Source organism: Xiphophorus couchianus, chromosome 13, assembly GCF_001444195.1.
Source record: "Xiphophorus couchianus chromosome 13, X_couchianus-1.0, whole genome shotgun sequence".
NCBI lineage: Eukaryota > Metazoa > Chordata > Actinopteri > Cyprinodontiformes > Poeciliidae > Xiphophorus > Xiphophorus couchianus.
In genome coordinates this window covers 1,626,238-1,652,857 of record NC_040240.1, presented here as the reverse complement: position 1 = coordinate 1,652,857, position 26,620 = coordinate 1,626,238, and the positions used below count along the sequence as shown (strand labels likewise).

Here is a 26,620-nt window from a genome sequence, read left to right as displayed (position 1 = left end):
GAACAAGGCTGCAGGTCCAGATGGTGTCAGTCCCAGAGTCCTGAAGGGATCTGTGAGATTCTCTAACATCTCTTCAACCTTAGCCTGACCCAAGAGTAGGTTCCAGGTACCTGAGGTACTGCAACCAGACATCTTGGCTGGTTCCAGTACCAAATAAAACTCAGCCATCAGTTATTAATGACTCCAGGGGCCACCTGAATAAGTAGACAAGCTCATATCAGGGCCCCCTGCAGTTTGCTTATCGCCGTGGAGATGGAGTTGAAGATGCCATCATACACCTTCAACAAACCCACTGCCATCTGAACAAGGCAGGCAGCTCTGTGAGGATCATGTTCATTTAACACCATTCAGTCTGATCTGCTTTGTCAGACACAGGTGGAGGCCTCAACAATCACCTGGATCTATGACCACCTCACACACAAACCAGTTTGTGAAGGAATCAAAGTTAACAGGAGAAAGCAGTGAGTGATCAGTGAGTGAGATCTGAATCAAGCAGAGGACTGGAAGGCAGTGGAAACATGGCGTCCACGACGCCGTTTTCACACGTCACATCATGAAGTATCTGGAAAATGAGACGATGCAGCAGCACAAGAGACCTGGTTAAAAACTTTATTAGAAACAGAGAGCGCTGCTTTTTGCACACACACACACTTGTAGCATGGCTTGTGTGCGTTTCTGTATTTACATTTTTGCTCTCAAATCTCCGCCAGCAAAACACATAAGAACCAAAAACAAAAAGACAACCAAGGAGTAAACAATAACTACAGTACAAACAGTCTCTTAGAAAATATTAGAAATTATTCTTTTGGGGTGTGTAAAATGTAGTTCTCAAATACAGGTGTGGTTTTATTCGTTTCTTGAACATTGTATGTACAAAACAAGCAATTGTTGAGGAGCTGCTAGCAGCCGTCTGTCTGAGCCTGATGCAGAACCGAACAGGAGAGGAGCGGGTCAGTGCCAAGCTGGGGTCCAGAATCAGGAAGATTCCTAACTTCTCATTTTATGCATTCTAGGTGCTTATGGTCACATTTCATTTACACCGTTTGAAATTTTGTGAACTGATGTTGGGTCAGTTATGAGATTTCATTTCAAGAAATATAATTGTACCTCAGAAATGCATAAAAGGCTTTTTAAAAGAAATACATAAGAGTTTCAACTTAAATTATGACTTGGTAAGAAATGTTGTCCAAAATTTATCTAAATAAAAAGAGGGGGAAAAAAACCCTGAATATAAGAAATTCTGTCCACAAAGCCAATAAATACAAAAAGAGCTTCAGAATATTGCATTTAATTTACATAAGAACTAAAAGATCTAATACTTTTTCTCACCGTCTTATTAAAATAAAAACTTTGATTGGATAGAAGATAAAACTGAAACTGGAAGCCCGTCTTCTTCCTCATCTACATTTCTCAGTTAAGGTTAAAAATGGCGGCCAGCCGTCGGTTCTTCACTGACCGCTGACCCTGAAAACAAAGAGGACAGGAGAGATGGTTCTGGAACCAGGACAAGTATTGGCACACTGCAGGGGAGGGAGGGGAACAGGAAGAGTTCTGCACCAGTGCAGCAAAAGGCCGGCTCCTCAAACAAAGTCAGCCGTCAGGTGAAGTGGGTGGGGCCTCCTTGTGCGGCCCCTCCTCCACAGCTGGGAAGAAGGGCGGCGTCCCACGTCACAGCGACATGCCGTCCTCTCTCTGCAGTGTCCTCACAACTGACTTAAGTGAGGAAAGTCTGTGGGGTGAAGGGTCAGGGGTGGGAGTGGGCGTGTCATCACCTGCACTCCACCGCCACGGTGTTCTGAGCGGGCGAGGCTGAGGACGGACTCATGCCTGTGTCTGAGGACCCTGAGGAGGTGGACGCCGTCGTGTGGGACACTGAGGACAAAAGACAGCACAGTCAGTCTCCGTTTGCTGAACCAGGAACACAAGTTATTGATTAATGACTTCATATAAAGTTGATTGATCTCATCGATCCACTAGCGGTTAATTGATAGGCGGCCATTTTCTTAAAAACTGGAGTTTTCTCTTGCTTCAAGTATTTCAAGTAGATCAAAGGGGTACAGTTTTCATAATATGCTTAGTTTTAAAAGAAACATTAAATTTGAACATTTTGTGTGAGCTGTATTCAATATTGAACAAACAGAAATATCTGGTTTTCTCACATTATTAAACACTGACATATTTATAAAATATAACAAAACAGGAACCTAAAAGATTGCTGAATAGTCTAAAATTAAGTTTTATTAAATATGTAAAAACCTCAACTCCCCATGAACAGAGATATGCTGTGTATATAAAGGAGAGCAGACGATGGTCCACTCTGTCAAAGAAATGGACAGGAAGTGATGTGGCTCTCTGTGGTCAGCTCAGTGTAGCAACAGCATTAAGAGACATGTTGTGTTTCCTGTTGTTGCAGGTGTTTATTGTTGATCTATGAGGATTATTAAAACTTTGCTTTATGAAGTGTATTAACTCACAACAGCTCTCAGAATCAACTGTGCTTATTCCCCATGTTACAATTGTTCTCTGAAACTAGAAAAGTTTGGATTTTTGAAGCTAAACTCTTTAGGGGGGAAAAATGTAAAAAAAAAAATTTTAGATTAATCTCAAACTTTCTGAGTTTTTTTTTTTTCAGCAAATTTTCAACTTTTCAAATTCAGAAATTTTCTTCATTGACTTTTTGGCAAAAATTCACTCCTGTCTTATTTTTCAGCCCACAGTGGCCCTGACACAGTGAGCCGTCACATCCCTTGCCTTTGTAGCACATCAGTAACCTGTGAATAAGAAGCTGCCTCTGCCCCGTCATGCAGCTCGGCTGAATGAGTGATGTTTAGGTGAAACTTAAGGAGCTTGTTGAATGTTTATATTCATAAACAGAAACATAAAGTACGTTTTGCATCCCACATTGGACTCCATTTGGATCGTTTCACACTCTCGTTCTGGTATGGCACCGCTGTCTGTATGCTAAGATCCTTAATCTAATCTAATTGGAACTAATTTTTATCTAATGAACCATTAGTCAACAATTAACAGTTTGCATCCGTAGTGTGAACTGATAACATATTGATCAGGACAGAAACAGAGTGGAATCTCGTTCAGGATACTGCTGTGCTGCTCCCACCTTCTCTCTCCTTCTTTTTTAGTCTCTTCCTGCGTCTGTCGATGGAGGCCACCTCAGACTTGAGGCTCATGTAGTACTTCCTGATCTCCTGCAGCTTCTCCTGCAGGAAGGAGATCCTCTCTGTGCTCGACATGCTGTCCAGCTCGTCTGAGGAACAGGAGACAAAAATCAGCAACTTGATACACAAACAGTTCATATAACTGGGGCTGAGGAGATCACTGACTGTTTATCAGGTCATACAGGCTATCAACAAAACCTGATTGCTGTGTGAAAGCAGCTGATGTCTCCAACCACAGCTAACTGTAATGAAACTGTGTGTGTGTGTATTTACCAAGCTGCAGGGTCCACTTGTAGGAGCGCTGGGGGGAGGGGGAGCTGTGTTTGTCTTTACTGTGAGCAGACGGAGACGACAGACCAGGACAACGAGATTTCTGGGATTTAGACAAGGACGAGAGACGAGACTGGTCCTCACTGTCACTGCTGTGTCCTGGGGAGAGGAGGGGACATTAGCTTCCAACATGAGAGACGGAGAGAAGCAAAGACACACCAAGAGTCAGAAGAACTGAACTGGTTAATGTTTAGTTCAATCAATCTGAACAGATGCTGGCAACTGCTGTTACACACACACCCACACACACAGTGTGATGTGGACTCTGCTTCTAAAACATTGGGCTCAACACACAGAGTGAGGAGCAACAGTTTTCCTCTGTTCTTGGTGAACTAACACAGGAGGTGAAAGCAGCAAAAGCAACTAAAGTTGAACATTATTCAACTGTCTGTTGTGTTGCTAGCATAGATATAAACATAGACATAGATATGCCAGCAGCATATCTATGTCTATGTTTATGAGCTCAAATTTCACATGCACAAATGTTGCTGGTTGTTTGGCTGGATGAGGACAAGCGACAGTCGCCTCATCACACAAGTTCCATAGGAAATGAATGGAGCCAGAGATGAAGGTGAGATCATGGCATCACGCTACCTGCTCCGTTCTTGTCGGCCTTGGCCGGGGTCAGGGTCCGTTTCTGGTTCCGTTTGTGTTTCTTGGCAGTTGGGCTGGAATTTACTTCATTCACCCTCTTTTGACCTGAGGGATCAAAGGTCACAAATGAAACACAGAGGCTCCACTGAGGACTCAGCGGTGCTGAGGTGTTGCAGTCTTACCTCTGTCCTTGGGTTCCTGCATGAACAGCAGGGAGGAGGATGAGGAGGTGCTGCCCTCGAAGCCAGGGCTGGAGTCGCCCCCCTGCTCACCCCGGACGGGCCCCCGCTCCTCCTCAGTCTCATTCAGCTCCTTCGCAGGGTGGAGCGTCTCTGGACAGGTGAGGGGAGTGGCAGTCATCAAGAAGGGCCTGACCTGAGGCTGGGCAGGGTGGACGGCGAGGGGCAGAGTGGGAGGAGCCTGTTTCTGCATCATGAGGAGGGGCACTGAAGAGAGGGGGGGCTTGTCCTTCTCATCTGGGTCGTCCAGGTCGACCTCATGGCACACCAGAGCTTCAGGGCCCATCTGAGGCTCTAGCTCTTCGACTTGGGGGGGCTCTGTCGGGGTGCCTGGGGGCTCTGAGGCAGGGACGACTGTCCCAGCATGCACCTCTGTGTCCTGATGAGGCGTCAGCTTCTCCTCGGCCACAGAGCTCAGCTTGTCCTCTGCGTTCTCTGGTGCCCACTCCGGCTGCTGGGCAGCAGGAGGGGCAGGCAGGTGGTCCTGCCTGCTGCCAGTGCAGAGCTTCTTCTCTGCTGTTCTCTGGTCGGCTGCCTTGCGTTTCAGCGTGCTGCCCCTCTCTTTAGGCTCCGCCTCCTCCTCCTCCTCCTCCTCCTCTTCCTCGGTGGCGGAGTCTGTGTCGGAGTTAATAGAGGGGGGTTTGGGCAGGAGGTGCTGGGAGGGCAGGCAGTGCAGGACCACCATGGGCTCCTCCTGTCTCTTCAGAGTGGACAGCAGCGTGGCCTGCAGGGGCGAGGGGGCCGGGGCGGGGCCAGCATTGCAGTGAGGGATTATGGGAGGAGTCTCAGAATCCCTGAGGCTGACCCTGCGACCTTTGCCCCTGGGGGTCAGCAGGGGTGTGACGCGGCTCTCGTCCTCTGCTGTGGATGGGGGGGACGAAGGCGGGGCTGACATCCTGCTGAGGGGCGTGTCCAGAACCACTTCATGTCCAGGTAACGTTCTCGTCCCGGGACACAGCTTAATCTCCTTCTCCAGGTGAACCGCTGACTCCTGGGGCTCCTCCGCAGGCTCTGCCCCCTGCTGCTTCTCTGATTGGTTCAGAGGCTCCTCTGCTTTCTCCTGAGGCATGCTTGGACATGGGGAGGTAGGGACATCCATCAGCACAGCTCCTGAGGACGGCATGTTGCCGTCGGCAGCAGCAGCCTCAGCCACAGACTGCTCCCTCGCCTCCTCCTCTTCCTCCTCTTCCTCTTCCTCCGGCATGGCTGGTTCCTCATCTGGCTCACAAGCTGGAGGTTCCGATCTCCCTCGCCACGGCGACGCTTTGTCAGTTTTCTCGAGGGTGTCGTCTGCGTCGCTGTCATCAGAGGAGTTCCCGGAATCCTCTGTAGGGTCAGACAGCAGTGGTTTTAGCAGGGTGGGCCGACTCTGCAGCAGGAAGCGGAGAGTGGCGGTCTTCTTACCGTTAGACGGCGGGTCGGACTCATACAGGCCAGAGGTCCTCCTGGTTCTCCTGCGAGGCGTGTCTGCACAAAGAACAACACCATTCAGCACACAACCTAGCAAAGCTTCAGAGTGTAGGATGATCCCGGCCTCCTACCGTTCCCATTGGCCAGGCTGGGCGTGGCGTCGGGTCGAGAGCTCTTCCCATTGGCCTGGCCCTCGCTGCTGGGGGTTTTGGACACACTGCGTCCTGCCGGGCCGCTGGGAGTGAGCCTGGTCTGAGGGCGGCCACGCTTCAAGCCTGTTGGCTTCAGAGGCGTTATGGAAGCTGGCTTCTCGTCATCCTTTTCTCCCTTCTCTGGGTCTTCCTTGTCTTTGTTCTGTCAGAAGAAAATTTGAGGAAGAGAGTTCATTCGGGCACGGAGTTTAGACCCTGAGAGCAAAAATCAGGGAAACTACACCAACTACGAAGCACACACACTCAATCCTAAGGGCAACTTAAGTTGACCTGATGTGTGAGCTCAAAGTCTCTCCATGAAGAGACCTCAGGCTGGGATTTGAACCCAAAACCTTTTGCTTAAGTGGGAAGTACCATGTATTTTCCAGGCATATAGCACTATTTCACAGCACACAGCAATCAAGTCACTATATTAATTTCAATTCTCTATATATCAAATATGACTTGAAAGAAATTAGATTTTTTAATTTAACCCTTTGAAATTGGGCCTCTGTCTAAACACTTCTGCTCTTTCTGGAACTCCACCTTCATAAACTCATCACAACATTGCTCAGTGCAATGTTTTTACCAGCATTGTGCTGAAAAGTAGTTTGTATGATGAGCTCAGCAGATGCTCAGTTCCACCAGGTGTTTGCTCATTGCTGCTAGCTAGTCTGGAGGGGCTGAGTGGGGGAGGGGCTGCTCTGTAATGCAAAAGTCCAGAAACTTGGAAACTGCAGCTCTGAGGACTAGATGTGTCTCGAAGGTGGAGCTAGGTCCACTCCGGTGTTTGCAATGGTTGCCATGGAGATTAAAGGATTTCTCAAACATGCATGACAAAATCAAGGTGACACTCCAAGTATGTTTTTGATGAGGGAAAAACATGATATGATGTCAAATTCATAAAAGTTGACTTTACATAAGGCCCCTTTAAAAACAAAGCTAATATTGTTTTTTATTGTTAACCAGTTATGAGCTACTAATAATGTGCTGATAAACCACAAGGTGGCAGTAAAGCATACAGTGAGCAAAGAGGTGCATCATTAGTCCTACCTTGACTTTTTTTCTCTGTCTCTTCTTGGTTCCTTTCTCTGCAGGCCAGATGATGCGGTCAGCCTTCACCCATTCATCATACCTGTGGATCACACACACACGTTCAGTGTTTTTAATCAGTTTTGTGCCCACCTGACACTAATTTCACACACTTCTAAAAGCAGAACCAGACCTGTTCTCACAGAGGCTGATATAACAGAGATGGTGACACTGACCTAACGTTCCAGCCGTAGTAGTGAACCAGGTAGAACTGTTCTCCGTTGTCTATGTCTGTCTTCTTGATGTGGGCCTCATAGATCTTCTGGGTTTTTCCTCTGCCGTACTTCACCCTGACCTTGGTTCCTGCCAAAGAGTCTCCATCCTCTTCATCTTCACTTCTAAACAAAAAGACAAACAAACAGCACAAGGCATATCAGTTCTAACACATTTAGCATCGTTATCTTAATCATATTCGTAAACAGTACGTTTAATTTCTCTAAGCTAACTCTCACTTTGAATAATCCACCCTTTTCTAGAGTAAAAATCTGGATTTTATTTCTGATCAATCTGCTCATGATAAGCACACCTACTGGCAAACTCATTTGCATAAATATTCCCTGGTGTTTGTTTTGGAAATGGAGATTACAATGATGTTCTTGTAATCTCCACAGGGAAACACAATGGTTTCCTTATTTTCAATTTAACTCAATTCAAAAATACTTTATTGATCCTTTATTAATGAAGTTGTAAGTCATTAATTCAAAGTCTTCAAGGAGTTGTTGTAGATAGTGATGGCAGCCAAGGTCTCTTGTTGTGCTCTGTATTGACCTAAAACAATTATTTTGGGGGCTGGACGATATGGCTGAAAAACGTAAGCGTTTCATATTAGTCGATTATTGGTCTGTTTTTTGTTTTAAATACTGCCAAACTGGTGACAAGAACTTTTCTATTTCATCCACGGTTTACACGTCATATTGTTTTTTATTGTTAAGCAGTTATGGGGCACAATGGTGAAACCTGAAACTGCTGTAAGTTACTCAACAAGTTGTTGCTAAGTAACCAAAGAGTGAGTTAGTTAGTTGATGCCACCAACCTTTTTCTATATCATGGTATTTTACTTGATTATATTATTATTATTATTATTATTTCTGGGCTGTTTGTCTAGCAAAGTGTCTTCAGATGACATTGTTGTGACTTACAGGGTTAAACTGAATGTTGTCATGAATAAAATTAAATAATTAAAACAAGAAAGGAAATCTTACCCATGTCGTCTTCTCTCCTCCTCCCCTTCTTCCTCCTCGTCATCGTCGTCCTCTTCCTCCTCGTCGGAGCCTTTCTCAGAGTCGTCCAGTCGTCTGTTGCTGCGCCTCCTCACCTCCCTCTGCTGCTCCTCACTGTTCTCTGGCCCTCCCCGTCCAGGGTTCTCTGGCTTGGGGGGCAGTTTGCCCCGACTGCCCACACCTCTTCTCCCCTACAGTCAGACCAATCAGATGTCTGCTTTCAGATTCAGATGATTTGTTTTTCAAACTTCCTGATGTAAAAAGAGGAGAAGTTCTTACCCTGGGTGACGAATGTCTCTCCTTCACCTCCTTTTCGCTCTCACTCTCCGAGTCGGCCTCCTCCCTCTTGTCATCAGCAGACTCTGACTTGATGGGTGTTGTGAAGGCCTCCTTAAGCTCAACTTTAACTTTCTTGTGATTGGGAGGGGGGTTGTTGTGGTGGATGGTTCTGAAGGTGATGCCGGCAGAACAGCAGTACTCCTCAAACCCAGACAGATACCTGACGGCACACATCACAAATACATGCTCATCCAGGCTGCAGCCAGCCATCTCTTCACAATAAGTACAACACATCCAAACTTATGAAGCCTGGAAACATTCAGCTTTGGTCAAACTGATCAAAGACAGATAGAAGAACCGCCATACATCCTTACTACATCCTTAAAAACAATGTCCAAAATTAAAGAGCTCTTGGATATTTCCAATTACAGATTAAGAATACTAAAAACACAGTGTATTTTTTATTGTTTTTTTAGAATTACTTAACTAAAAACTTTTACTGGAAACATTTTCTAAAACATTATAAAATAGCTCAACTGTCAATTGATTCATAAAGTACAAGAAAATTTTTCATTTTCAATAAAGGTAATAGATGAGCTGTCGCTTTGCACAGCTTTTTATAGCTTTTGTGTGCATGTGAGCGATGGGATCTTGGTCATAATCAGAGACGCATTTGTTGTGTCAGGCTGGTAGAAAATTCTTTTTCTGCTTTGTCTGTAAAGCTACACTTGCGCTAAGCCGCATCGCAGCCTGATCATGGCACTTCTTACTTTTTGTAGGCTGTCTTGACATTGTAGGATGCAGCTGAGTTGAGAACAGGGATCCCCAGATCCATGTAGACCTGCTTCCACACTGTGCCAGACTCGATCTGAAACGGGCAGAAAAGCGGAGCATCAGCCAGCTGCTCTGGGACTCCTGAATCTGGACAATACTGATGGGTTCTGTCAGACAGCCAAGAGGATCATCAGGACTTCAGTCCAACATGCGAAACTTCTCTCAGGATCATCACTCACACGGCCCGGCACTATAATTAGTCTGCAGCTCTACAGTGACCTCCTCACCTTGCGACAGCCTCCCAAGTGGTAGACCAGTCTGAAGAGCTTGAAGAGGTTCAGGTCTTTGTAGCCCAGCACTGGGGGCTTGTTGATGGAAGTGCCTGACAGAGAACATGGATCAGACGTCACTCCTTTCATTCATCAGGAAACAATCTAGTTAAAACCAAGTCAGGTTGGAAGTGTCAATGAAATGCAAATTACATCCGTGAGTTAAGAGTCGAAATGTTTGTTTCAATCAAACCATGTTTATCACAAGGACAAATAAATCGGTAATTTCCACAGAAAAATATAAGAGTTAATTCCTACTGACCCTCAGTTAAAATGCCAGAGAAGCCACTAATGCATGACATTATTACTGTTTTCTTTACTTACTTAGGAGCTTTTATGTCTTTTTTAAATGAAACCACAGATGTTCAAGTCTTACCTCTGTCATCCATGAATTTGTAGAGCTGCTGGAGGAAGTTCTCCTTCTCCTCAGGGTCTGCCTCCTCCTCCGGCTAAACACACAGAGGATGAGAGAGAGCCAGCTCATTAGACAGACTTTCACCTGGTTGTTAACTGCTAGCTGGGATGTAACTACAATCAATAACTACATACACCTGTAATGGCTTGTATGGGTGCTTCGATTTCCTTAGTCTTTGGGGAAACTAACCTTATGTACTGACACAAAGACCTGAGTCTGAGAGAGAGAGAGCTCTGCCATGAGAGTGAGACTGACTGAGGATGACCCACCAGGTTACAACTACTCTCACCAACTGTTGCCAACGTAGCAACTTTGTTGCTATTTTTTGCAACTTTTGAGACAAAAAAGAAGAACAAAATCAGTATCTGCCCAACTGTGAAGCATCAGGTTATACAAAGAAAAAAAAAGATTTATCAGCAAAAAATGTATGGAAGATGTCATTTATTTATAAAAAAGTTCATTAATATGAAATTCACACCAGATGTCAGTAAAAAGCAGTCATCACAAACAAAAAAGTATAAAGTAGAATAAGCATCTATCGTATTGTTAATCATTTATAGTGAAAAATTATTTATCACAATGAGAAACTGGATTTATTACGACAATAATAAATTCTCAGTAATAATGTCTGAAAAGCTCCCAAAACTAAAAATATTGTCAGGGTTATTACTTTTAATATTTCCTCCACTTTCTTATGCAACTGGTTTCCAAAAGCAGTCTATTCTACTGATAGAATTACAAGTCCACATTGGAAACCTCTAGATGTATTGAAAAAATGAAAAAAGGAAGCTGCAAAACAATCCATAGAGAGGCAAGAAGTGAATTAAGTGCAAATCACTACCAGCTGCTTTAGTCTTTAATGAAGGCCTAGAAAAAAACAAATTTCTATGGTGAAGCATCTTAGAATGGACTTAAAATGAAAATCTCTCCAGATCCTCACAATCTCCTTCTTTTACACACTAATTACATTCATTATGTTCTGTCTTCTCTATAGGATTACAGCAGAACCATGCTCTGTTGCTTATTTGTTTCCAAAGAATCATGTAAAAAAAATAAAAAAAGACACTTGCCTCTTCCTTGATGTGTTTCTTTCTCTTTTCATCCTCATTCTCTTCTTCCTCCTCCTCTGCCTCACTCTCCTTGTCATCTTTGTCATCTTCACTGGAGGAAGAGTCTAGAATCTGACTCATGTCCATCTTCCACGCTTCTGGAACCTCTCTGCTCCTCAGAAACATCTGGGCTCCTTCAATACCTGCAGGTCATGGAGACAAAGCAAAGCGTGAGGCAGATGTGGAAAAAGTGAGAACAGCAGGAAGGAAGGGCGTTTCACCTCTCCTGTTGGAAAAATCCGGCTTAGTAATGCTGATGGTGTTGACCAGGTGAGCATGTCTCCTCCCCACCGTGTAGCTGCATCATTAAGGCAAAAGAGAGAAATTTTCTATCCAAGTCATGCTGATCGATCACATTAAAGTACATTGACTTTTTTGTGGCTTTAATGACACGTTAGAAGAAATTAAATAAATCAGTATGACTGCTTAAGTGATGAGGAGCAGATTTCTGTATACAAAGATAATAAAAAGTAAACTCACAATTTGCCATCACAGAAGGACCTGACCAGACATTGATCCTTCTTCACCAGCAGCTCATCACTGCAGCTGGGAGACACCACCTGCAGAAGCAACACAGCTTAACCTCTGCTAGTCAGCTGCAGATTTTACACATGGAGCAGGAATTAGAGATCCACCGAGCTGATATTAATATTTGTATCGGTTCTGATGTTGGAAGAAAAAAAAAATGCACGAATCGGGTATTGTGACAATGTGCTCAATCCATAAGGGCAGATCTACTCAGTCTAATTCTATGCTTTGTGATCTGAGTGACATGCTCTTTTATTTTATGTTTAGTAATAATTCCTAAATGCACTTTCTGAACTATTTGAAAAAAGGTTTGTCAGAGTTTATTTTTACATGTTTAAAATGACAAGTTGACTACTTTGGTTAGTCAGTTTCTGTATTATTCATGTTAGTTGTTTTTACATGTTTGACTAAGCTTGTATTGGTGTATTTTAGTGTGCTGTACATGTGCAGAGTTAGCAAATAAACCTGCTATTTGTGTCTGTGTTTAAAAAAGAAAAGTCAGTTCTGCATTATTTTTCTGTATCGGATCATATTGGCTGGTACTAAACCTCGCATTTCGGTATCAAAAGAGAAAAAAGTGGATCGTGCATCCCTAGCAAGAACCAGAAATATAACAAAAACTAAACTAGTTAGGTGAAGAAGGTCTTCAAATAACCACTGTAGTCTAATTGACAGACTGCAGTGGTTTTATTCAATCAGTCAAGCTGCAGCCCAATTTTATTTTGTCCTCTTCTGTTGGAACACAGCAGTGAGAAGACGTTTACCCAGGTTTGGTGCTTTATTAAAACAAAAATGTGGCGCTATGAAGCATTTTCTCAGAGTGGACATTTTTAATATCATCACTGTAACTGGCAGCAGATTGGTCAGACAGCCAAGAGAAATTGTGACATCACATGATATCATCAGCACATAAAGCGAAACCATTTCTCAAGTATCATCACTCCTTCCCCAGGTCCAGTCACAGTGAGCAGCTGTAGTTGTTTTCTAACATGAAAAGTAACGAGTGCTTTTATAAATCTGCGAGAAAGGTCAATATTAAACAGCTGACTGTCTTTCTTTGTGGATTGACAAACAGCTCAGAGCTCATTCTCCTGATCCTTTGCAGTGAGACACAGCAACATATTCTAGAAGATGTTGCGAGGACCAATCACCTTCTTAAGACTGTATTCCAAATATTAAACACGTTGTTAGACATCAGAAATCAGAAAACTGTTTTCATGTATTTACCAGAGCCATGAACCAATCAGTGGACTCCTCTGTGTTCTCTATGCTGCAGATCTGGCCCAGCAGCCCATCAGTCAGTCTCTTCTTGTCGTCCTCCTCTTCTTCGCTCGATGAAGTCTCGTTCTCCTCATCAGCTCTGAAATACATAAGAGTAAGTTGAACCTCAGGGTTAGCTGACAGGAAGTGAACTAAAGACTAAATGTCTCAAAAGAGAAATTCAACTCTAACACAGAAATTAAACAATCTGAAAACTTACTTTAGTTACATTTTATTTCATTTCTGATATTTAATTTCTCTTTGGGATCAATAAAGCATTTTGGAATTTCAAGTCCTGAAAGGTACTCCTGTTGTATGAGTGCTGAACTATATGACCATCTCAGAAACAAATAAGATCACAGGAAAAGATCCTTTTTTTTTCTGTCGCTCATTTCAAACAGTGAAACTTGGATTATAAAGATTCACAGCTTTAAAATACTTCCAAGTTTTATTTCTTGTCATTTTAGTGATTATGGCTTACAAATTATGAACACACAAAATTTTTAACATGACATTAGAAAAATGACTGAATTTGGCATTGGTTATCTGTCAGCTATAATATTGAACCTTTTCACATCTAAAACCTGCAGCTGACCAGCCGTTCTCTGGACACACCTGGTATCCCGCATTTGTACTGAACTGAATGAAACTGACAGACCGCAGTGGTTTTATTCAATCAGTCAAGCTGCAGCCCAATTTTATTTTGTTGGAACACAGAAGTGAGAAGACGTTTATCCAGGTTTGGTGCTTTATTAAAACAAAAATGTGGCGCTATGAAGCCTTTTCTCAAAGTGAGAAATATCATCACTGTAACTGGCAGCAGATTGGTCAGACAGCCAAGAGAAATTGTGACATCACATGACATCATCAGCACATAAAGCGAAACCATTTCTCAAGTATCATCACTCCTTCCCCAGGTCCAGTCACAGTGAGCAGCTGTAGTCATTTTCTTTTTTTAAAGGTTTTGTAGGCTCTAGTGGCCTTTTTTTGAAAGTAGTTCGACAGAAAACGGGGTAAAGAGAGAGGGGGGAAGACGTCGCAAATGTCGCCAGGCCAGGAATCAAACCTGTGACCACCGCCACGAGGACTAAGGCCTCAGTACGTGGGTCGTGTTCTGCCCCAGCGCCACCACAGCACCCGCTGTTGTCGTTTTCTAACATGAAAAGTGAGTGCTTTTACAAATCTGCGAGAAACCTCAATATTAAGCAGCTGACTGACTTTCTTTGTGCTTTTGTAGAGTTAAACATCACAAATGTATGTTGACAAACAGCTCAGAACTCATTCTGCTGACCCTTTTCAAAAGAAACTTGGAAAGATGAACAGCAGCTACCAACATGTCTCTGACCTCGCTGTGGCTGTTGTCACCTCGCCCTGCTTGTGTGCGGCTGCTCAAAGCAAACCAAGAGCAAAAACTCACACAGCCTGGGACGAGCGTCTACCGCCTCTGTTTGACTTTTTCCCGATGACCGGGGTGCCGAAATGCTCTGGGTTAGTCAGCGGCAGCTGGTCCAACGTCTGCGTGGGAGAAATTTAGAACATCTCAATCGTTCTGAACTTTTTCTTTTAGGAAGTGACAGTCATCCGTCAGAAAACTCACCTCGCTCTCTGCAAAATGCCTCTCTCCCTTCAGACACAGGGATGATCGACGCAGAGTTTTTTCATCGCCGTCATCAAAGACTGAAAGAGACAGAGCAGTCAACACATCATCAGAAGCCATCTACTGAAGGATGAGATCTAGAGTAATGGCCAGGAGCAGGGATCTGCTCCATGGGATCTTCAGATCCCCACAGAGAGGAGGAATCTGCGTTTTCTCACAGTGGATCATTTATCACTAAGGAACAATAAAGATACCAAAGCTATATTGATATTCTAGGGAGAAATAGTTTTTCCACTGCTTTGCCTCTTTTCCATCTCTGATCAGGCTGTCTGTAAATCTGTGCATCATTACCCTCAGCACCTGCAGTGAAGACTGTTTACTTCTGAGAGGAGGGCGGTTCTTCTGAGTGAGCTATAAATACTGTGACTAACGACACGTGCTGGTTCTGAAGTCCAGGCAGACAGGTACATCAAGCTCTTAACAGAGCTGTGCAGATGAAAAGATGTCTGCAAACCTCAGAAACATAAAGCAGCGCTGGAGAGGAGACCGAGACTCAATTGGACAGAAAGCTTCTGAGACTGATTGCTGCTGAGGGTGGGTCTTTTTTCACACACAGCCCGTCCATGTCGGCTTCATCTGTGTTTAATGAGCAGTACGTTTGTGGATTCTGTGGTGTCTTTGTCCAGTTCAGGTTAGACTTGGACCATTTTAGAATCTAGCAAAGAACAGATGACTTTTAGCTAGTGCTAAGGCCCTAAGAAGACCACTTTAGAGGAACATGGTTGTTCTATTACTGCAACACAAACTTGATTTACAGATGATTATGCTTTGTTGAATAGGGTAGGGTGGCTCTATGGGCTGCACAAAATAAGATCACCACATTTTTTGCACAAAATCATTTTTAGGTAATGAGATTTACATCTTCTTAGTCTTGACTATTTTGAGCTCCTTTCAGAAACCTCAAATCCAAGTAAGTTGCTGCTGGCCATGCCCCCCTGTCAACATTGATGCTCACACATAAATGGCTGCAAACAGACACGCAATTATATAGTCGTATATCTTTAAAAAGCAGAAGTGGAGCCTCCTGCACAACCATCAAGAATGCTGCAAGTGGTTTCTGGGTTTTACGTGAACCACAAACAGCAGTGCATACAGCCCTAAAACCAGCTGACCAAACATGCTCTGCTTAGGTTGCTAGGGAACAGGCTGTGTTTTACTGGGTTTGTTAGGTAATGGGCTGGGCTTTGCTGGGATTACTAGGTGAGGGGCAGTGCCTGCTGATTTGTGTCATTACTCCAAAGGTTTTTGAAATGGCTCGTCTCCCAGACGCCAAAAACCGTCTGAGTGTGTTTATAGAAGCAGTAGAAACAAAACAAACAAACAAATAAATAATTAAATGTAAGAAATCTGAATTTATCACAATACATCCATTTATGGTCTAACACTTTCACTTGCTGCTCCAGTAGTTTCTCCCTAGAGCTGCAGCTTTAGACATCCGATTGGTGATTTGGATCAAAGAAGATATTGTGCGTTGTGTTTCATCGTTGTATCTGGCAGTGGATTGGTCTGACAGCCAAGAGAAAATGTGACATCACATGATGATGTCATCAGCTCAAACAGCGAAACCATTTCTCAGCATCATCACTCCTCACACACAGCCAGGTCCAGATGTTCTGCAGCTGCTCCGTTAGTCAGAAAATAATGTCTCATTGCTAGGGAATCACCGATAAGCCGCCTCACATTTCCTCAACTCTGAGGCTGATACTTTCAGCCTGCAGGTGCACGGTTAACAGTCACCCCTCTTACTATGTTTTTATGTGTATTAGCAGTAATTTGTTGGAATAAACTGTTAAATTTAAGCAGCTCGTCTGTCCACCCCTCAGACCAGCATGCTGACAGCAGTCCTCTGTAGATAATTTGTCAACACTCACCAACAGTGTAGAGGCTGGCATCCGTCAGCTTACTGATGACGGCCTCACTGCTCAGACCCTCACTGGTCTTCACCTCCACAGTGGAGCCCACCTGAAGGACACACAGCAGATCATTTTATTTAACCTGAACAGCAGACTCATCTACAAGGTTCAAAGTTCTTTTTTATTGCGATTTTATATGGAAGACCAACAGAGTTGTGTATAATGATGAAGAGGAAAAAAGTGAATGCGTCACACTTCTCAGATTCTCGTGTATAAAACCGTGTATCATGTTCCTCCTTTACATTTATCTGTTAGTCTATTACAGGGGTCGGCAACCCAAAATGTTGAAAGAGCCATATTGGACCAAAAAAACAAAAAACAAATCTGTCTGGAGCCGCAAACAAGTAAAAGCCTTATATAAGGCTAATAATGTAGGCAACATAGGCTTTACGTGTTTATATTAGGTATTTTAGCTTATTATCAAAACGACTAAATGCATACATTCATGAGCATTCATGATTAAATGTTTATTTTCCCTGCTGTGCGTCCTGGAAGGAATGACGCACCACGTGACTACTCTGTTGTACAATAGTGCTTTAAGTTCACCTCCCGTTACAATATGAATGTATTATGTTTCGTTGCATTGATAAAATTAAGTAAATGCAATAAAGAAATCAGATTTTTTATGTCATTTTTATTATGAAGATTCGACAGGGAAAGATATCTTTCCTTTTGAACCTCGGAAAATCTTCTCCCAAATGCAGTTTGCATAACAATAATCCCTCCTTGGAAATAATCACCGTAAAGTGTGTGATCAAAAAACAACAAAACGGAACGTGCATAACGTGCCCCTTATCTGGGGCAAACGGAGAGCAATAAAACGCAACCTGCAGTTACACAAATAAAACAGCAGCCTTTGTGAAGGTAAAGTATATAAAATTAAATTAATACAGTTTAAGTTTGATTCCTGTGCAAATGCCAAGGAAGTCAGTGCAATGGTAAAACAAAGCAGCATCCTCTTCTCTTCTCTTTTGACACACAACCAACGCAGCCATCCTTGGACTTGAGCAACAAAACACAATAATATCGCTAAGTGTCATTTTAAGTATACGTATACTGACAAAAATCGCTAATCAATTTATAAAAACAACCACTTTGTTACTAAATATATTTGCCTATGGCAGGATTGTGTTCTTACGTGTTTAATGTGACTTCTGTTTACGGACATCACTGGACAGCTTCTCAACATCGAGCTTGAAGATGCAACTTTAATCTTGGCAGCTAATGCAGCGCCTTCCCTGGAAATGTCTTTCCACATTACCATATTTTTCAGACTATATGCCGCTACTTTTCCCCCACGCTTTGTACCATACGGCTTGTAGTCTGATGCGGCTTATACATGTACGTTTCCTGTTTTGTTTTGTTTTTTTGTGCGGCTTATAGTAAGGTGAGTTCTATAGTCCTGAAAGCACGGTTTGTTATTTGACAAACGTTCAGGTAATCCTTCCGCATTGGCAATAAATGTAAATGATTCGGTCCAAGAATTGTAGAATCTCTTCTCGGCTATTTTCCCCTTTGCTATCCATGGCCCACCACACACCCGTCGGTTTGTTTACAACAGCCACCTGCCTCGCACCCCGCCCAGCTGAAAGAAACGGGTCACAGGCTATGATGCAAATCTTTGTTGATGGAAATGTTGAAATTTTATATTCATTCTAGACATTTTTATAGCATTGGAAAACATTGAGAATGTTTGTCCTCCTACAAAAACCATATTAAAACAAAAAATATATATTTAACACCCACATCTTTTTCAATTTTCAAACATTTTTGTAAAAGCTCCAGGGAGCCACTAGGGCAGCGCTAAAGAGCCACGACCCCCGGTCTATTACAAAGGTGTGGGCGATATGGACTTGAACTCTTATAAGAATATTTTGTAGTAGTATTCTAAGAACAATAAAAATTATGATGAAAAACTATTTATTACATACTTTTTAGGTAACTCTATGGCTGTGACTGCATGACAACAATTACAGTCGCACAAACAAATACCAATTGTGAAAAATATTTCCATTTACAATATGATTCTTCAGCAAGCTACTTGCTCAAATGAGTCAGATTTATATCACTAAACTGCACACAATAACAGCATCATATTTCTGAATTTACTGATATTTGTTGATGCTCTCATAGAACGTGAATAGTAAAAATAACATTTCCAATAATGCTGTCAGTTTACTTTCTTATTTACCATCAAGAACTCAAATTTATCAGGATGATAAATCAAAATTCTTATAATTAAAAAAAAAAACAATACGATAAAAAAAAAAAACCCTACTATCACATGATACCAGAAAACATTGAAGTTTTCTTCAATTTTCTGCCTTTCATGGTAGGAAAGTGTGAGCATTAAAAAGGCTCACATGGTAGGAACACTTTTGTGTGGCTGAAGGAAATCAACACGGCCATTTTTATCTTTGCATGATCAGAAAATAATGTTCATGTGATGTATGCAGCTTTGATTCTTTAAATAGCTTCTGTGTGAAAGTCTGATGCAGACAGAAAATAAAACCTCTGTCTGATGCATTAAAGCAGCTTACCCTCAGAGGACCTTTGACCTGGTCGTCCTGCACTACCTGGGACGTGCTTTCACCTTTCAGAGTCACCTGGGGACAGAGATGAACGGAGGACAGGAGGTCAACATATTCCGCTCTCCTTCACTTAGACAAGAAATAGAAAGTGATCAAAGTTCACTGGAAAACATTTTTGAACTGAAAAATGAAAAGCTGAGAAGAAGTCATGCGTTTCTTTTATTATTTCATTTTAGTGAAGAAACATGTGAGATTGTTTAACTTTTCCCTGCAGATGATTAACATCTTCTATGACAAAGAAATCAAGACAAGTGAGTCTCTGCCTGCTTTCAGTCTAAATGTCGTCCCCGAGTCCAGGATGCCTGATCATTGCTGCATTTTCCACAAAAGGTTTTCATACAGGTTTAGAGCTGGTGTCCAACTCGGAACCAGTTGAATATTGGACAAAATTGGAATAGTCTCAATACAGAAAGTTTCTGTGACATTCACTTTGAGGAGAGACGTTCAAATTAATTATATTTACTGCCTGTTCTTTATCAATAAAGATTTATCTTCTAATCCCAAACACACCAGCCACAGCCCCTAAAATATGAAGTTAGAAAACAGAAAACAGTTCAAACTCATTAGAGGGATACTAAAAATACTTGAAATGGTCTATTTGTTGACCTGCAGCGAACTGTTTTTCAACTTGTAAATGAACATGAATTAAATATTAACCAAAGGGTTTTTCCAACCTTCCTGTCTAAACACTGACCAAATGCACTACAAACTGTTAGAAATACAAGTAATACTACAAAATGATTAGCATATTTGCCATGTGGCTCATTACTATGTTGATAATATTCGTTTGAAAGCATTTGGAAACAAATCCTCGTCCCTGTATCTTTCAGTTGAGTCGATCTATGGTGGCTTTCTAATTTGGGAGAATTCAACCAGCTGAACCAGCTAAGAACTGGTTTTAACCACACCAGCAGCTGTGACTGGACTGTAACTACAGAGCTATGAGAAGGTAAACATTTGACCCAAACCAATCTATCATAGTCTTTCGGTTTAGATCTAGTTTGCTATATCACAGCCTGATCATTTCATGTTTTGAATTGCTGACAGATAAAAACACTCACTCATTCTTTTATTACAACACAAACTGAATTTATGGTCTAACATTTTCACTTTGGTCCTGCTCCAGCAGTTTCTCCCTAGAGCTGCAGCTTTAGACATCCGATTGGTGACTCTAATCAAAGAAGATATTGTGAAGATATTGTGCGTTGTGTTTTGTCACTGTATCTGGCAGCGGATTGGTCAGACAGCCAAGAGAAAATGTGACATCACATGATGTCATCAGCTCAAAAAGCGAAACCATTTCTCAGCATCATCACTCCTCACACACAGCCAGGTCCAGATGTTCTGCAGCTGTTCTGATAGTGAGAAAATAAGGACTTATACAAAATTTAAACTCAACAATATGATATTTCTATTTAACTATTCTACATTTCCAGGCCAAATTTTCTAGATTATTTTCCATCATTTTCTATTGATTTGATAAGCAGTTGAGTGGAAAACATTTGCCAGTTTGGGTTTTATTAACCAAAGCTGACTTACAATTATGCTGAATAAAAATAAAAGAATTATTTCACCAATGCTTGGTGAAGAATCTTGGGTCTGATCTGAAACCAAAAAACGCAAACTGTCATTTTTTAGCGAGTAAGTGTTTTATCTGTTAGAAATTCAGAAACCCAAATGATCAACTAGTTGGGACACAAAAAAAAAAAAAATCACCGTTTATGGCACCGAACCAAAGACAAACCTCAATAACTTTGTATTTCAATACATTTTTATGTTTATATTTTTACTGAAGGATATAAGATATAAACAGTTGGGAAACTGTTTTCTATTCTAGATTGCAATGTTTCCATATATATGCAGACTTGGAAAATTATGAAATCACTTTCCAGAGTTTTCAAGAGTGAGTAAAAACTTTGTTAAATAGTTTTGCACATAAACTACCAAAAATGTACGGATTATTCACAACTACAACGAAATATTTAAAAATTGTATTTGATTTTGAAAGCAGAATTATTTCAACAACTGTGCAGTACATTTCTTTAAATCCAAGTAAGCTTTTGTTAATACCTGCACAGTATTTTCTTAAGTTTTAAATCTGCCCTTACTGGATAGCATGTTATTTTTAGTTCTATTTTAATATTTCTATGTAAATCTACTTGCTTAAACTTGCCTGCTGTCGCTTAGCTAGACCTGAATTTCCCCACTGAGAGACAATAGAGATTATTTCTATTTTATTCAGTGAAAGAATAATTAGAAAATAAAAATCAAATGGAAAGAAACAGATTTCATACAGCTGCTCCCACCGACATCTGAAGATGAAACTAAGAAACCCACGAATGATAAAGGAAGGGGTTTACTTTTCTACATATTTCATAAATATGAGAGTGTTTCACTGCAAAACATCTTGAGGGAAAAGAAACAGAAAGGAATAAAGTTGTGAGTCCAGACATGAGGGAGGTTTGGTGTGAAGTTCAGAGTCCTGTGATGGATCACACACAGCTCAGAGCAGAGCATGGCGCTCTAGAAGCTCTGCTGGCTCCTGAGAAGGTGGATGCCAGGTGGTGATGTGGTGGTGTGTGATCCTGCAGTTCCAGCTCTTACCTTGACCTTGACCATGCGTTTAACAGTCTTGATTTTGGCTTCGCAGAAGGCTCCTCTGTACTTGGCACTGACATCTGTCCCCACTGTCAGGTAGGCAGGCTCATCTGCTGCCTGAAACACACAGGCTAATTAGCATACACGCTAATGTGTTAAGTATGTAGTGCAGCAGTTCCTGTGACGACTCAGTGGTTTTGCAGCTATACTCTATTAATAGTGATGCTGTATTGACATCAACCTTTTAATATACAAAGTCATGTTACTGCTTTTAACCCACACCCATCCACAATTAATTTAATTATTGTTTTTTAAGTAACTATTTCACATAAACTAAGCTGCACCATAGATCACCATCCTCATTGCAACACCAATGTAAACAGTATCACAACTGCAATAGACGGTGTGTTTGCATTATTTGGTAAGATTATATTTTCAAGCACCATGTATGCAAATTCTGGATACTATACATATCTGGTCTGTTTCTAGGCCTGTCATAACACATTTTTCTGGACCATAAATTGTCCCAGGAGTTACTACAATAAACAATAATATTGTAATATTACGGTAATGGCATAATAATACAAGAACACATTCTCAAAGATCGATAAACTTTCAATTCTAATGAACATTTAACAGTGAAACTGGGAAATATTTTAAATATGCAAGGCAAATAAAAACAACAAATAAAATGACTCATGAAGTTTCTGTAAATAAAACTGTCCCTCAGAAAATGAGCCAGTTGAGAGCAAAGCACCAGACTGAAGACTTTAATGGTCTAGGTTTTGGTAGAATGAGAGAAAAACGATAAATCATGAAAATAGAAAATATTGAGTTTGTTTTAATTTATTATGTAATCAATTGCTTAATTACTTATTATGAGAGCCCTAACTATTGCATGCACTTTCACTGCCTTTGATAACCATAGTTCAAACAAACCTTTCACTACTAAGTGGCTCGAGCTCACTAAAACCAGTGAGGACATTGTTTTTATTTTTGTTTCGTTTTTAAAAGAGGCGAGAAAAATTTTGCTCAACTATAAACATACTTGTTATTACAAGATAAGATTAATCCATTCCAAGATAGAGCTTGAATTATTTTCTATCAGTTCGTTTTACATAAAAGTGAAAAACAATAAAGTCAAAAATCTCTTTCTAACCTTGCAAACAGCTTAACATTCTTGGAGATGTGAAGTGTGTGTGTTTACAGCAGTTTTCACAGCAGCTGGTGCCAACCTATTTTCACTGTGGTTTAAATGTGCTCTGTGGTTCTGGTTCTATTGCTCTGCTGGTTAAAAGTAGAGCTGCACAATGTACCAAATAGCAATTGACATTGCAATATCAATGTGTGCAAAATCACAATTGCAAAGGACTGCTTAGATGCAGTTATGGGTATGTTTGGTCAGTTGGATGGACTCTTAACTGGCCATGATCCCAACATCTGATGTGTATGTAAAATAAGATGCTAAAAGTCACAGTGGGGCTGGAACATGGTGTAATTATAATATAGTTATGGTACCGAAATCAGATGCAGAGATTCAATAGAAGATATAGTTGATATTAGTATATTTTGTTACTAATAAATACTTTTTTTTACTACTGTCTATGCTTAATTTTCCTGAGTCGTCAGTCTGATACTTAAAATGCAAGTTCATATCACTTACTGCACTCCAAACAGTCTTTTGTGATATGAATATTGCACACACTCATCCTGCACTGGCGACATATTTTGTAATCTGTATAAAAATCTTTATAAAATATCAGGAACATATTGTTAGAGGAAACATAGACTTGTTAAATCAATAAAATATACATGGCCTATTATTAAACATCTCTCCACTAACGAGCCATGATGAGACAAAAATAAAAAGGTGAGAAAACTGAAGCAGTGCGACTCGCTGGGGGAGGGCCTGATGGAAAAAGTCTGACAGCAAAACCTTTTCTGTCGTCTATCAGGACTAGTTTCTCTGTAGTGATAAGAGCAACTTTAGCAAAGTCTGAAAAAGGGTTCTGTCTGTCTATTGTAACATAATTATACTTTTTGGGTCCTACTTGTCGCATGAAGAGCTGAATTACACTACTTGCTAATAAATGCATCGTCACTAGAAGAATCTGTCACATTTTGACACAATGTGCCGAGTTAGAATGCATTCATTTGATCCCAGATATGTCAGGTCTGCTTGAAAAGGATACCTTTTAAATACTTTTGATCACTTCTTTATGTTTTTTTGAAACCTATGTGACTTATTTTCTCTCACAACATCTGGAAGAAGCAGCAGAGTTGGCGTTCAGTCCAGGTAAAGTTGTTGCATTTTGGATGAAGAAGCTTCAACTATTATCTGTATTATGGGAATAATGAAAGTTTCAGATGTGTGAAACCATGTCAGTTGGGTGTGGGGATGTAAGACAGATGTGACCAAGTCCGACTGCAAATCCTGCAATCTGAAGTTACAAATGTTGTAACTTCTTCCTTTGCCAGGAGAATGAACTTGTTTTAAGGTATGTATTTGGTCTTAATTTTACTTAATATGCCCCCCAGCATGGTGTAAACCACAGGTGTCAAACTCCAGTCCTAAAGGACTGCTGTCCTGCAGTTTTTAGATGTGCCACAGGTACAAAACACTGGAATGAAATGGCTTAATTACCGCCTCCTTGTGTAGATCAGTTCTCCAGAGCCTTAATGACCTAATTATTCTATTCAGGTGTGGTGCAGCAGAGGCACATCTAAAAGTTGCAGGACACCGGCGCTTGAGGACTGGAGTTTGACGCCCCTGGTGTAAACAATGTAAACCCTTAGATCTGATGTCAGTTTATTATGTCTGTAACTGGTTAAACCTGACTCAGAGGATTCTTACACAAACAACTGAATTTTTATCAGAATGAAAGACTTATCCATAGCCATCTTTCTGTTTTGGGTTTATTCAGCAGTAAAGAGGAGACTCGCCTGTAAAGATGGAAATAAGTCATAACTTTCACCACTGAATGTTGGTAAGAACATCTGAAGGATGTAGTGCTGAAAACAGACAAGACCTTCACTGTGACTGTCAATCATAAAAATCTGATCGAGGACTGGAGTGTGTGAGCTGGATAAACACCGGTGTGCAGGCCAGTAGCTGGTTCCAGCAGGATCTCTCATCGGAATGGGAACATGGAGCTAAGACTGACAAGAGTTCATGGCGCAGGGCGAGCACTCACCTTCATCTCTCCGGCTAGTCCAGGGGTTCCAGCTCGAAGGATTTCGGGTCACTGGAAGACAGAACAACGAGATGATTAAAGCTGGCGCTGCCATGGAAAATACTCTGTCTCGAAAGAACATTTTAAGCTAACCAACTAGCCACGCACTTGTGTTAGCTCTGGCATTCTTTGCCTTCTCAAAACTGCCCCCGCCCCCACTTCACCCGGATCACTTCCCAAAACTTATCCAGAAACGTTTACTTCAACCCATCGTGTAGAGACGATCCGAGTGGGCTGCTGGGCTCCGTGGACGGCTCGGTGAGGGCGCAGGGTGACTGCAGCGCGGCCATTGAGAAGGCTTTTCACTTCCCGCTTCGCTCCCAGCGCCTCTGAGTCACGTCGCCATCACAGCTCGCCATGTCAGTTAGCTCGGCTATCTTTACCATGTCCGTCTCTATCAAAGCCACCTAGTGAACTGTTGCCGGGTGGAAAAGTCCCGCTAAAGAGCCGAATCCCAACCCAAACAAAGTCCCAGCAGCAGGAGAGCCGAGCGGGCTTCGCCCCCCCTCCCGTCCGCCTGCGCTGAGCGACATTTTAGCTAGCTGGCTATCAGGCGATTCAACTAGCCAGTTTGTCATCACTGCGATTTAAACTGGCTCCGAAGAAGGGCAACCCCGACACGAGAGCATACGGGACTCCGTTTGGTTTCTAAACGCACACCAAGTTTTACACCGGTGAACAGATAAGCTATGACAACGGCCAGAACGAAAACTGCTGGGAAGTTATTTATTTAATAAGCTGCTCTTCCACAAAGGCACAGGAGCTTCACATTGCTTCACTGCCATTCACTTCACAGCCAGCCCCGTTCTGTAACAGGCAGCCGACCTCTCTACTGACATAAACTCGCTCCTCCGAAGACCTTCAATGAATTAATTTAGCGTTCGAAGTAAACTGTTATTCACGTTTACAGCATAAAGGTTTATTACTTACATTATCATACGCCGTTGCTTCCTCTCTAGCTCCGGCTGCAAAAGCGATACACGAACAACAAGCTGTTGAGCCCCGAGCTCTGTTTCCCGAGATGTGATTGGCTGCAGTGACAGCCGTAGTCACAATTAAGAGATATAATTGGTGGAACATTTCTCCCATTTCCATAGGACGTACCCCATGTGCGACCCCTATTGGTGGATACGAATGCGGCGCCACAAGGGAAATGACGACAACTGCTGGAGGACTGTCCAATCACAGGAGGGGTTAAATGAAAACGCAAAATAATACAGAATAGAAGAGCGCTAATTGGTCAAATACTTTTCATTCCAGCACTTGCGGGTTATTATTGGCGGCGCGGTCTTCCTTGTTTGTACCAACATCGTATGAAGCCCATCCCATCTACGTGCTAGAGATCTGCGCACTATACTTCATACTAAGATAATCGGTATTAGCTAGTTTTTCACAAGGCTTATGTCTGAACTTAGGTAGTTCACTTCATTAAAGACACACATGAGTCTATAGCGACACTCTCCAAACATATTTAGAAATTTCTTCAGACGACCTTTAAAGACCGTCTGATCCTGACGTCGCGTCAGTGACCCGCTGGATAGAGGCTGCTAGCATTAGGGGTATACACCGCTTTAACGAGCCCATCGGGTTTTAGTCTGGATGTTGCCTATGAATGGTACCTGGAGTCAGTCAGCATGGTAGAATCACCGTGAAGAACGGCGGTTAGCCGTCGGTATCTGAGC

General features: G+C 42.0%; 1 protein-coding gene and 3 non-coding genes across 6 annotated transcripts; all 4 read right to left on the bottom strand.

Moving 5' to 3' along the window:
* Positions 1-595: 595 nt before the first annotated feature.
* On the bottom strand, positions 596-26,576 carry arid4a (AT-rich interactive domain 4A). Of its 3 annotated transcripts, none has more exons than XM_028035359.1 (25): positions 26,558-26,576; positions 24,900-24,950; positions 21,712-21,822; positions 19,057-19,122; positions 16,475-16,565; positions 14,544-14,623; positions 14,364-14,461; positions 12,914-13,046; positions 11,639-11,718; positions 11,380-11,456; positions 11,120-11,301; positions 10,011-10,083; positions 9,593-9,687; positions 9,302-9,399; positions 8,532-8,751; positions 8,235-8,443; positions 7,209-7,370; positions 6,994-7,075; positions 5,881-6,103; positions 5,744-5,806; positions 4,283-5,665; positions 4,101-4,205; positions 3,450-3,605; positions 3,119-3,265; positions 596-1,872 (listed from the first exon to the last, which is right to left on the bottom strand). In XM_028035359.1, exons 2-25 carry the CDS (start codon positions 24,903-24,905, stop codon positions 1,769-1,771), a joined length of 4,044 nt encoding a protein of 1,347 aa, XP_027891160.1. In that variant the 5' UTR covers positions 24,906-24,950; positions 26,558-26,576; the 3' UTR covers positions 596-1,768. The 3 variants fall into 3 exon arrangements, with proteins under 3 accessions (XP_027891160.1, XP_027891159.1, XP_027891161.1); XM_028035358.1 differs by lacking the exon at positions 26,558-26,576 and adding an exon at positions 25,869-25,997; XM_028035360.1 differs by lacking the exon at positions 26,558-26,576 and adding an exon at positions 25,047-25,065.
* On the bottom strand, positions 12,546-12,632 carry LOC114156685 (small nucleolar RNA SNORD53/SNORD92). Its single transcript, XR_003597996.1, has one exon. It is a non-coding gene; the product is annotated as a small nucleolar RNA SNORD53/SNORD92 (small nucleolar RNA).
* LOC114156687 (small nucleolar RNA SNORD53/SNORD92) lies at positions 13,771-13,857 on the bottom strand. The gene has a single exon (XR_003597998.1). It is a non-coding gene; the product is annotated as a small nucleolar RNA SNORD53/SNORD92 (small nucleolar RNA).
* LOC114156686 (small nucleolar RNA SNORD53/SNORD92) lies at positions 20,343-20,428 on the bottom strand. Its single transcript, XR_003597997.1, has one exon. It is a non-coding gene; the product is annotated as a small nucleolar RNA SNORD53/SNORD92 (small nucleolar RNA).
* Positions 26,577-26,620: the final 44 nt, after the last annotated feature.